Source organism: Palaemon carinicauda, chromosome 20 (genome assembly GCF_036898095.1).
Source record: "Palaemon carinicauda isolate YSFRI2023 chromosome 20, ASM3689809v2, whole genome shotgun sequence".
In the NCBI taxonomy this organism is placed as follows: Eukaryota; Metazoa; Arthropoda; class Malacostraca; order Decapoda; family Palaemonidae; genus Palaemon; species Palaemon carinicauda.
The window spans coordinates 28,710,696-28,723,687 of record NC_090744.1 but is presented as its reverse complement, the minus strand read 5'-3'; the positions used below and the strand labels follow the sequence as shown (position 1 = coordinate 28,723,687).

Genomic DNA, 12,992 nt, shown 5'->3' with positions numbered 1-12,992 from the left:
GAGGTCCAGGACTTTCAGTGCCCTTGCTGAAACGGAGAGGAAGTAGATACCGATGAGTTTCGTTCTCAGGTCGTCGTATGAAACTTGGCCGGCCTGGGCGTCGAGCCATGGGCAAATCTTGTCGAATACCTCTTCCGGGATGGAGGTGAGAACAATGTCGGCCTTGGCGCAGGAGTCGCTGAGTCTAGCGACTCGGAAGAGTACGTCTGCTCTCAGGAACCAGGAAGCGGTGTTGTGTTGAGAAAAGGGCGGCAGTTTGACTTTGGGCGTGGAGGCGAGGCCGCTGGGCGCGATGGGTGTGTTGCTTCCAGCATTGTGGTCAGACGACGAGTCAGCGAAGAGGTGGGAAGTTGATATGTCGGTTAAGCTCATCCTACTGCCTTACATGCACCGAGGTGTGGGAGAACCAAAGGCTGAAGCTCACGCCTAAGGTAACGGAGTAAAGAGAAGGTAGCACGGCCGTAATAAGTCCGTTAATGGCAAAGCCAAAACCGCTGATGCTACTTCAACTCCGGGGTCACCAGTTGTAAGGACAGTGAGACAAGCGTCACCAACATCAACTGATAGTTTATTCAAACATGCGTGGGAATATAATACAGGGTGCGGACGGAAAGGTAGCATGGCGTAGGCGCCAATTCAGCTTGAAATTCCCGCCAGAATATATGTTTTCTCACATGAACAAATACATGAATTGCAAGTAAACAGAAACATGTAATGAAATAATACATATGTCAAATTGTAGCTGAGAGAGCGGAATACATGTATATAGGAAGCCACGGTGTGGCGAAAGGAGAATTTAAATAAATAGACAATTTGTTGAATTTCTGGACGACAGAGGGAGAGATGTCCTTACAAACAAATTATGCAAGCGAAAGTTAAGCATTAAATAACAACTGGTTTTCTTTAGTAGTGAATTAGAATTACAGGATAAAAGCTAAAGCAGGAATAAGAGAGAGCCTTTGAATTAAGAGTATATAGAACATTGAGTTAAGGGCACCCACTTTCTTTGGGAAGGGGTTATTGAAAAATTTCTTTCACCAATTTGGTTCTGCTACCTACATACAGTATGGAGTTTTAGACTAAATTTGGGAAACTAAATTAATACATACAGAGTGGTCTATCGGAAACTGTGCTAGAATTTAGTTAAAAGAAATTTTTTTTTCTACCAATAAATGTAATTTTAAAAACTATTTCACTATTAGATTTAGAATTGAAATAAAATCAAAATGTGTGGATATTGTTCACATGTGTCCAAAGATTTTGATTTAGAATTTATAAGGGATTCTAAAGGATTTTGAATTATGAAAGTCAGACATCAAATAAGAAATTCTTCGAGTGTTTTAAAGTTACTAATACACAAAACAGGAAAAAGTTTTGAGATATCGCGCATTCAAGTTTACATAACAAAATTTCATGTGTAAATGCAATTAAAGCACAATTGCTCGCCAAACCTTCATTTTTATTTTTTATTGGCATGCTTCTATAGTACCTGGTCTCATCTTTCAGCAAGAGATACTATCCCCTTTGGGGGGATGTCAAAAGGCACCATCTTGCTCATTGTCACCAGGAAATTCAGAAGCTGCCAGCATCATAGCCTGTCCTTTATTAGCTGAATTCTTTCTTCCTTTTTCTTGGTGGGGTTCTTGAACTACTCTGTAGCCTTCTGGCTTTCTTGAAAACTAATGCTTTTCCAGTAGGTGAACCCATTGTGTCCTTAACTAGGTTGCTTTTCTCATGCCCAGCAATGTGCTCGCATGCAGCCGTTTCATTACATAACCTGCAATCGCCGTTCTTCGTCCTCGAAATTTTTCCTTTGGACACCTTGCCCATATTTTCTCAATGAAGGATTCATTCAAATTCTGTGTCCTGCCTCTGAAACCTTTTGATAACAATTCATTCGTAGTAAGGCTGTTGTAAATCTCCAATTTAAGAAGTTTCATGTCTTCTGGAATTTTTATCTTGATTCTCATGTGACTAGATTATGCGACCGTGGCTATGTCTTGTTTGTAGAAGCACTACGACTTCTCGCTCTCTCATCTTCGTAAACATTTTACTACTCTTAACAGGTTATTGTGACTTTCTGTAAAACACAAATTGATATGAAAATGGTGATGGGAAATAAAATACAGAGCCTATGCATATTTATGTATGTTGCCAATATAATTAAAGTGTGTATCTATAATTAATGTTGGAGCTTAAAGGAAATAGACTGAAATCTAGTACCCAAGACAAATTACTATACAAAACAAATGTGTAGTATAAACTATGTCGATTAACGAAATGAGAATAAAGTCAGGAATACTGGGAAATCTTAATATATATATATATATATATATATATATATATATATATATATATATATATATATATATATATATATATATATATATATATATATATATATATATATATAAATGGAATTCGTAACAAACTTAAAGCAATTTTTAGTATTAAGAAAGATTTAGAAATGAATGGAATATAATGTAACCTTTGCCTTCACTAGGAGAGAAAAAGTTAAATGGAACTACTGTATTCATAAATAAAGAAATCAATGTTGATATGCTTAAGAAAAACAATTCCACAAAATAGAAAGATAATGATATCGAAAAGCTACACAATTCCCAAATAGACGCACTACATAGGCCTATGATAAAATTAGAGAGTAAATTGTCACTTTAAAGTTGGTCAAAGTATTCTCAAAAGAAAATGTTTGCAAAGGAAATAAAGTTTTGAATTCATTACACAAGCAAAATGAGAGTACTGAATAACTTTATAGAATAGTTAGCGAATCTCAGGATTAAAGCTAACACAAGGGGAAATTATCATAGGCCTATTAGAATCTAGATACACGTGTACTGTAGCCCCGTAACTATACAATAAGCTCCACGAGACATACGAATGATTGAATATGTTAAGGCTTTCAAGAGGAAATTGAAGACACTCCTATTCTGCGAGTCCTTTGACAGTGGCTATTTAACAATAAATGAGCAATACGTGATATGAAATGTTGAATACTTTGAACGAACAAGATAACATAACATTGGAGGTCCTGTAAAGAGTATGATTCCCGTGATGTATAGGACCAGGAAAACAGCCGTCAAAGTAAAGAAGTATATCGTCTTAGAGACAAAGACACAAGTAATGCAAGTTTTAAGACAGGAATGTTGGTTGTTAAGTAGTTCGAAACTTACTTCACTCTAAATTTTGAGCCTGGACTTAAATCTTGTATATCTGCACTTTTCTCACTGAAAAAAAAATAAATAGAAATTTCATTGTAAACTTGAAAATCATGAGATGAAATAGTTGGTTTTAGTTATGATTAAACGATGCGAATAGGAAAAAAATGTATATTTGAACCCAAGATAGAATTATGGATTGAAAATTCATTACACTGAAAACGAAGTGTTTAATAATATCTTGAAATGAAAAATGGAGAAACTGTATGGCAAGTGTAGTTGAATGTGTATACGCGTGAAATAATAGACAAGTCCTAATATACAATAAAACAACATAATCATGGCTTATATTTGTGTTTGAATAATAAAAAAGCATATGCACTGTGAGACCATTTTGTATCGTAAAATAATTTCGTAGTTTTACAAATGTGGACTTTTAGAATTGATGCTATTTGAATTACAGAGCCAGAAAAAGAATAATTATATTTGTAAGAGAAAGTGGGGATACTGAGAAACTATTTGCTACTTCTTATATAAAGGAAGTTATGATATTAAATATTTATGTGCAAAGACTTCCGAATGATTAAACGCTCGGAAAACATATCATGAAACAAACACACATTCCTAGAAATAAAATACTGCTGTAAGTTACGACAGTATATGTTTAGAATTAAAGAGTAATATTATGATTTAGATTCATAGGCTTATATAATTGTAGTAAAATAATATTAGAATTGCAAAAAATAGATAACTCCAAAGAAAGTTCATATTTTCGAGTGTAAAAGAAGCAGAAGAAGTTTAAAAATTAGATGTTAGTTGTGGAATTTTGTAAAGCTATTTTTATTTTTAGGCAGAGAATAAAATTAACTAGATAAATAGATTGGTATAGGAAGATAAACTTATATATACTAATCTTAAAAGGAAATATTCTTTTTAAGTTACCAAACTACTCCTAAACCTAAAAAAATAATAAAACTTTTGATATGGCAATGCATGCGCAGAGGCGACCTTATATATAGCTGCGCAGGCGCCATGACAGATCTTCTACGTGGATGTGAGGCAAGATGGTAGGTGTCGTGTGTTTTGCTTAAGTGAAATTTCGTTAACAAGTTGGTGTTTAACGTCTTACACAATTGTATGACGGTGCATCTACATTGTTGAGTGGTAGTGCTAGATTTATGGTACAGTGTTCCTTCTTATTTTAATGGTTATTTGTGATATTGAGGAAAAGAGCTCTTCCCACGTGACGAACCATCCTACCGTGGTCCGCCATGCTTTCCCGTGCCATGCTTTTTCATGTCCGAGTGATCTCCCGTAGGAAAGTTCAAAATCATGTGTATCGTAGGATTTAGCAAATGTTACAGGAAGTGCAAGGATTTCCTGAATTGGATATCCAGGCATTTTCCATAGATAACGAACAAATTAAGATTGGTTAACCGGCTGTGGTGTGCCATGCTGTCCTCCATGTTGTAACTGTTACAGGATATCTTGCCAATTGTATCGTGACTGGTCGAGTAATCTAGTTTTGGTTATGTTGTACGTTAACGTACGGAATATCTGCCATTAAATCAGTAACGGCAATTGCGTAACGTATGATCGTATAGACGATGTATCGATTGGTCATTGAAAGCCCTGGTGTATTCTAGTTATGTACGGTAAAAGTTATAACCTTGTTATACATGCAAATCTCCTACGTGCTATTATACTTTATAGATTTTTATGCTGTTTTCTATTTTTCATTCGTTACTGCGTACAATTTTTCATTTTCCCATGGGTTATTTTTCCTTTTATAGCCCTTTGGCTCTTAGCAATCAAACTGTTAGAATCCCACCTGGCTCGTTTCCTTAACACGCCTCCTTAAGGGAAGGAGGAACCTTATTTTAACGACGGGCAGAAACCCCTGCATGAAGCACTAACTAACCTAACGTTCACCTAACAAGCCATGTTAGAGGCCATTACCCGCTCATTTTGCCGTATTACCTATATGGTTAAAGATAAGGCATTTATGGTGCTTTACTGTCATACATGCCTCATCCCTGAATCCAAACCTGGTGTATTAGCTTGAAATTTGTATAATTTTGTCCTATTGTTGAAACCACTTTCAGTATGTCCCGTTGCTCTTTAATGAAAGAAAAAGTTCCAAAATTTGAGAGGGGATGCCTACTAACTGTAATGGGGATTGATTGTTATTAAGGTCTTTCATAATGTAGTCTTTTGAATATCATGAATGAGGATTTTGTAGAGGCCCCTTGCGTCAATAGCCATAGGTTAGTGAAAGAAACTCGCAAACGTTATAGGATTGTTAGGGGGTTGGACTGGACACTAGCCACATGGTGAGTGATCCAATTTAGCCATAGGTGAGTGACATGGTCTTAATAATCTGTGGCAAAGGATTCTCATTTGGGGGGGGGGTTTGCTGGGCACTAGCCACATGTTAAGATATCCATTTTAATATAATGTTCAGTAATAGTTTACAACACTACGCTCTCCATTTACTCTAAAATAATGCAATCCTGCAGTTTTCATATTGCACAGTAATCAGGTGGTTATTCAAATTCTGGGAAAGCAATAATTAAGATGTTGAAGGTGAAGGGATTTTAAAAAGAAAAGTTTCCTCACTAGCCGATTTGAGTAATCACTCAATTTTTAAGTATATTTTGAATATACAGTATATCAATATAATCTTTGTATGCAATTGTAGCGAAGAAAAAACTTGTCGGTGCAATAAATTGGGTGATGACTAATTCTAATTTTCAATGTGAGGATGAAGGCTAGTAACCCAACTATACACTTTACACTTAATACATTTAAATTTGGTCAGTGCCATGCAATAATCGGGATCAGTTTAGTGGTCCAATAAAGAGCTGCTGGAATGTGAAAGTTGGCTTCCAAAATTTGTGGGATTAAATGTTAAAGATTTTCGGAGTCTGTACACCACGGGCCAATTCCTCATGTTTGCCGTGAAAGATGTTCGGAGTCTGTACATCACGGGCCAATTCCTCATGTTTGCCTCGAAAATGGATATTAACCGACCCAAATATTCCCCACCCAACAATGTACGACGTGGGGACTTAAGGTTTCCTGCGACCCCCCTTAAACTGCTGTGGTCTCAGTCAGCCGTAATCATACATGCAGGTGGCCGCTTTCATACATACACCCCAGGTTTTCCTCTTAATATTTCAGGAAATTTGTGACGTAAAAGTGAGAATGTTATTTACTCCAATTTACCACCGGCATTATTTCAAGTAATCAAACCAATCATTCGTTTAACAAAGATGATTTCATCGGATCGTCTTATAAGAACTAGCAACACCACATCATGATTGAATTTTAAGGTACATTACTAACCTTGTACATTGCAGAAACTATGGCCAATGGCAGTTGTCCATATCAAGTGGATGCCTATTTGGGTTTAATTTGCTATTCCATGAATATCTTCGGAATTCTGCTAAAGTGTTTTGAAACTTGTTGCAAAGGCTGTTACGGGAGAGAGTTGAAGGAATGTAAAATATTTGAAAAAAAAGTTAAAAGCTTAATTTGAAAATTTCATGGCTCCATCATTCTGGTTAGTGTATATGAGAGGATTTTAGCGATTTTTTTCTGATGCAACAAGTTTGTTACGGCTGGAATTAATGGTAACAGGCTGATTAGTCTCATTGACTGGTAATCCAAAGTTTATCTTTTGTACAATTGCCTTTAGCCGTGGCCTGAGTAGCTGACCAGTTATTTTCATCATAGTCCTCTCAGAGTTTCATGACATGTCCTTGTAGTTTCTCGACCTGTTTTATTTTCTTTTGCAAGCTTCTCATTCTTTGCTGTAACTTGTCTTAGTTATCTAAATTTAGAAACTTGTAAAGTAAATATTGGGAAAAATAGTAGTGACTAATCTGTTGCAAGTAGATACTAAGATATAACCTATTATATCCTACGGTAACCAGGCCCACCCAATTTGAACTGGGTTTTTGGTTAGGAGAATACTGGCAAATCGGTAATGATTAAAGTAGCCTTTAATTGTTGTATGCTCTGGGATGCATAATAAATAGACAAAAATAACAGATCCTCATCCCCTGAAATATTTATTACACGTTTGATAACATTTTACAAGTTGGACATTCAGTATCTGCTGCTCTATGTTCACAGCTTAGTTTCACGATACCGCTAGGCCTCGTGCATTAAAGCCATCCTTCCACTTTCTACCAATGCAATTGCTTGTTCGATCATGAGTCGCTCCTTCCTTCCCTTACCAAGTTTTATGTTTTTGGAGATGTATGTATGTTTGTACGACGTAGGCAGTTCTGTTACACCCAGTTTGCTGAAGAGAAATCCTTAGTTCCGTTGTAGTTGTTACTTTAGTTATGGAGCTCAACTGTGTAATGGCTGCCACTCAATTTCAATGCTATAGTAAAGTTTCACAGTATTCCTGGTATAGTGAACAAATTATTAAAAGCTCGATGTGTTATCGATCAAAGGTAAAGCGTCCTAAGTGTGATTTACTTCGGTGAAAGGATTTATTTGTGATTTTTAGTTTGAGACCTTCCCTCCGTGCTAGGGTTGTGGGAACTATTAGGTTAGGTGGGTTGATTAAGTTTGGCTTTTTACAAATCTTACACATTTTGTCTGGAGGTTCTTTAAATGCTGGGAAAGCAAAAAATAGCAAGATACGACTTGGAACTGACATGTTAACATAGTCAACCAAACAGAATTCGTGATGCCAGCGTACATTTTATATACTGTATATTCAAAATGTACTTAATTAAAAATCACTCAATTTTTGATAAAGTATATTTTGAATAATACAATATTATCAAATGTACGCTGCCATCACAAATTGTTTGGTTGACTATGTTGACATGTCAGAACCTCCTATTTATTATACAAGAAGAGGAGAGCTGCATGACTTGTAAACAATTACCAAGAGTAATAGGGATTAAAACTATTGATAGAATTGATATTGGTGGTTAATTTTGTAGTTTAGTCAACCTATTTGATTGTCGATTGGGTAACTACTGTTTTTGAAGTGGGTTGGGCCAGTTTGTTAGTACTGCGTGTCTACGCTTATTCTAGGGAGGGGTAGACTTGGTTGGTTATTTGTGTAACTGGAGCAGCTTAAAAAGTAAAATGCCCATTGATAATTACTCATTGAACAGCCAGACCAAAGAATGATGATTGTAGTTTGTCCCATTCCCCCAATAGCCAACTAACTTAAAATTTTTGTAAGGTTTTACATTCATTTGTCAAGGCAAGTATGATGTAAGGGTGAAATATTGAAGAAAAATATGGGATTATGGAAATACATCCAACAGTTATTTTGCTCTTCCCCCATTTCCTTCATTAATTTTATTTCGGGCCTATCCTGGTAACATGCATATGAATTAATATAAGGCCTCAGACTTCATTCACTGAAATTTCACTAGGATTGTTCGAATTATAAATCTCAAATAATGTACAATCCTGATTAGGACTTTTATATAGGAAACCGTTCTAAAATTGGCTCCTATTCTTTTACCCAGGCCGTTTTTACAATTTTTTTCCTTTACCTGTTCCGCTTTTACCATTTGAAGTGATATTCCGCAAGGCTGATATTTTTTATATTGCGTTATTTGTACGGCTGATACGTTTCCATTTGTTTTTTATCCAATAAGGTAGCAATAGATAGGCAAAGCTAGCTTTAATTTGTAGTGTTACCCATTTGGGGTTTGCCACCATGTTTTGTACGTTGTGATCACTTAAGAAAGGAACAATGTAAAAGTATTTTTGTCACTGGAATTTTATACTTTATCGGTGAAAAAACATGGACCTCAGGCATAATAAAAACGTGGAAGATTGATGCATACTCATGTAAAAGGTTTTATCTTGAAAACCGGTGGCAATATGTAATAACTTGCCTACACAGCAAAATGTAGTGTAACTCAGTTTTCCAAAAGACAAGGTAGAATTTTAATAGGAAACTGAGCAGCTGTTGCCAAGTGAAAGAAACTACTGATTTGATGTTGCAAGCCACTGCAAAATAGACCAGCAGGGGAAAATAGTAAATGACTACAAAGTAGGCTACAGTAGCTGATGATATTTGATAATTAAGTATATAAATGTGCCTAATTCTAGATGATAGAATAGAAACAGGTTAGGAGTACCTAGAAAATGTGTTTTCTTTATGGTTGTGGCTGCCCTGTTCTATACCAACTTTGGTATTTATGGTTCCTGTAGTCTACTTGAATAATGTGTACAAAGTTTTATAAAAAAGAAAATATTGAACTGAAATCTGAATCCTAGTGTTTTGGAAAAATTTTAATTTACAATCTAGCTTAACATGGCCAGAGGGTGGGGCTTGAGTGAATGTGTGGTATGTGGAATATGTGGACTGAACATTTCCTAGGAAGCCAAGTATTTGATGAAATTCTGGGGAGATATGGTTATTGTTTTGATTAATAAGGTTTATCTATTTTCAGTCTCACCGCAAGTTTAGTGCGCCCCGCCATGGGTCTATGGCCTTCTACCCGAAGAAGCGATCATGTCGCTACCGTCCAAGGGTGAAAGCTTTCCCCAAAGATGACAGGGACAAACCTGTTCATCTTACTGCTTTCCTTGGATATAAGGCTGGTATGACGCATATTGTCCGTGTGGCAGATAAACCGGGATCTAGTAAGTATCCTTTGCTGGTTAGAAAATTTTAAGTGAATACGACACAATTGATATTTCATAAATCTGGCATGCTTAATTTTGGTCTATAAGGAATTAAGTGTTGTATGTATTACCTATCCCGTGTCTAGTAAAATGATTGTAGAACCTCATTCAAGGTTGATGAAATTTACCCTTTTAATTTTGCTGTCAGCTGCAATGTTAATATAAATTAATTTTTACAGAAATCAACAAAAAGGAGGTGGTAGAAGCTGTTTCTATTATTGAAACTCCCCCAATGGTCTGTGTTGGCTTCATTGGCTACATTGACACTCCCAAAGGCCCCAAAGGTTTCAAAACTATTTGGGCTGAGCATCTTAGTGAGGAATGCAGGAGGCGATTCTACAAGAACTGGTAAGGAATTTTTTTTTTAAATTTTGTTAATCCTATCTGAAATCAGTGATTGAAAAATAAATTTGTTTATGAAGATACACTTAATCTCAATTGCCCAGCAGGGTTCAGTTAATTTTGTTTATGAAGATACACTTAACCTCAATGCCCCAGCAGGGTTCAGTTGCCATCGGACTTGAAGTCCATTGGTGTTAAATGCTGTTCTCTGTACTCCACTCCAGTTTGGTGCCTTGGTTAAAGGTTTTGTTTCCTATGACTGAATATCAGATTTTTGCTCATATGGCTAATCTTGAACCTTGGTAGCATCTGAGATGAGTAGGGTAGCGCACTTAAGTGCTCTGAGTGACAATTGCCAGAGCTCTGTGTGCGTGTGTTGGGTCTCTTCCTCCAAACGTTGGTTTGTGACAGAGGCCTTCACACTGATCTTTTCACAGGCATAAGTCAAAGAAGAGGGCCTTCACCAATGCCACCAAGAAATGGCAGGATCCAGTTGGCAAGAAAGTTATTGCCAGGGATATCAAGAAGATGAAAAAGTACTGCTCTTCAATTAGGATTATTGCTCATACTCAGGTTTGTAGTAATGTTTGATCTTTGTTGTATGACTTTTTGAAATATTAGTCTTATGAGTTCGTTTTAAATTTAGAAACCAATTTGTTCCTACATAACTTGAAAATCTTTACTTTTTGGGGAATTTTTTTCTGATTTAAGTGATTCTAGTATTTGTGGCTAGGATGAATAAAACATTAAAAATGTAATTTCAACTTTGCATTTTCTGCTTTAGATCAAGTTATTGAGGAAGAGGCAAAAGAAGGCCCATCTGATGGAGATTCAGCTGAATGGCGGTGACATTGCAGCTAAAGTAGACTGGGCTGTGCAGCACCTTGAGAAGCAGGTTCCCATTAGTTCTGTCTTTGGTCAAGATGAAATGATAGATGTCATTGGTGTTACCAAGGGTAGAGGAATGAAAGGTATGTTGGTTTTAATTGGTTAAATATCAAAATTTTTTGAGACCATAACTGATGATTAGCTTTTCGTCTAAATATAAACTGTTGAGACCTATGCTGCCTTCCTTCTGATATTTTAAGAAATTTTTGTAAATAAATCATAGTGGGCAATAGTTGATAAAATCTTCTCATTTAGGTGTGACATCTAGGTGGCACACCAAGAAACTGCCACGCAAAACGCACAAGGGTCTGCGTAAGGTGGCTTGCATTGGTGCTTGGCATCCCAGTCGTGTGCAGTTCACTGTTGCTCGTGCCGGTCAAAAGGGTTACCATCATCGTACAGAAATGAATAAGAAGATTTACAGAATTGGTAAAGGAATCCATACTGTTGATGGAAAGGTGAGGAAACTAACTAAATTTAAATTTGCCATATATTGAAATAATTTTGGGGGATATGTGGAGTCATGCTTGTTAAGTTTATCATGTATTGATCTAGTTCTTTTCATTAAGTTTGGTTTATTTTAAACTTTCCAGGTTGTCAAGAACAATGCTGCTACTGAATATGACTTGACAGATAAATCTATCACCCCAATGGGTGGTTTCCCTCATTATGGTGGTGTAAGGCAGGATTTCGTTATGATTAAGGGCTCTTGTGCTGGCAAGAAGAAGCGTTTGGTGTGTCTCAGGAAGGTGAGTGCCTTTTGGGTTGTAAAGATTGAGAAATGAGGAATAACATTCCAAGTTGTATGCAATTAATTTCCTTAAACCTCCTCTCAATATTAACACAATTGTTTCCTTTACAGTCCCTGTTCCTGCAAACCAAGCGTGTGGCTTTGGAGAAGGTTTCCCTTCATTTCATCGATACTTCCAGCAAGTTTGGTCATGGTCGCTTCCAGACAAAGGCCGAGAAGAAGGCCAATATGGGTCCTCTCAAGAAAGACAAGGAAAAGCTGAAGAAGTAAAGTTTTCCAATAAATATAGGAATATGGGACTGGAATTTTATTTTTCCTTTTTATTCAAACTATTTAGGTATTTAGTCTCATTTGCTATGAAGAAAATTAATTTTCAATTTATTTATAAGAATGTTTTCACTTAGCTATTTGGCTCAAAAAAATTGGATTATCATGTTGACTAGGTAAATTAAGATTGGAAATTTATAGGTTTTTAAAGAAGAATGTTTAATATTAAACAAGAATTGGTCAATTGTGACAAGGTCAATACCTACTAGATAAGCACTGCATTAAAATGATTTGAGTCAAATATCCATCTTGGTGTAATGAGAAGGCTCTTTCATGCATACCCCGATGCCTGGACAAACACTACCATGTAAAGGAGGTGAGTAATTTGGCTCTCGTAGGTATATTGCAAGTAAAATTATGGTGTTAGTAGTAAAGGTAACCTGTGGATAAATCTTAAGACCTAAAAGTTTAAGTGCCTTGTCAAATTAGTATCGTTATTTTAGCAAAATAACCATGCAATAATTATGAACTTTGCAAGTATGCCTGTAGAAGAATCTTACAAGACCAAAACTCCTTTTACAGAAATGGTACGTGGTACAGTGTTGGCACCAGTACATAGAGGGTTTCAACATTTTAAATTCCCAGTGAAATCATTGAAGCATTGTTTTAATACAGGTGAGCACTTTTAAGGAAATTTTATACATGAACATTTATCATGATGATAAGCATTTCTCAAAACAATTATGTTGAAGCTATATGCTGCCTTCCTTCTGATATATGTTTTTAAAGTTAATAATAAAGTTTATTCTATGACCTGTATTGACACTTGGTCTTTTCTTTTTCAGGTTAGTAGCCGGAAACTTTGCCTTCATTACTCAGTTTGGTAA

General features: G+C 36.1%; 1 protein-coding gene across 2 annotated transcripts; it reads left to right on the top strand.

Annotated features, from left to right (window-relative positions):
* The first annotated feature begins 4,160 nt into the window (after positions 1 to 4,160).
* On the top strand, positions 4,161 to 12,135 carry RpL3 (ribosomal protein L3). Of its 2 annotated transcripts, none has more exons than XM_068394971.1 (8): positions 4,161 to 4,243; positions 9,623 to 9,815; positions 10,037 to 10,205; positions 10,637 to 10,772; positions 10,984 to 11,170; positions 11,343 to 11,545; positions 11,681 to 11,836; positions 11,950 to 12,135. In XM_068394971.1, the coding sequence occupies exons 1-8, from the start codon at positions 4,241 to 4,243 to the stop codon at positions 12,106 to 12,108; spliced, it is 1,206 nt and encodes a 401-aa protein (XP_068251072.1). In that variant the 5' UTR covers positions 4,161 to 4,240; the 3' UTR covers positions 12,109 to 12,135. The 2 variants fall into 2 exon arrangements, with proteins under 2 accessions (XP_068251072.1, XP_068251073.1); XM_068394972.1 differs by lacking the exon at positions 4,161 to 4,243 and adding an exon at positions 4,334 to 4,357.
* Positions 12,136 to 12,992: the final 857 nt, after the last annotated feature.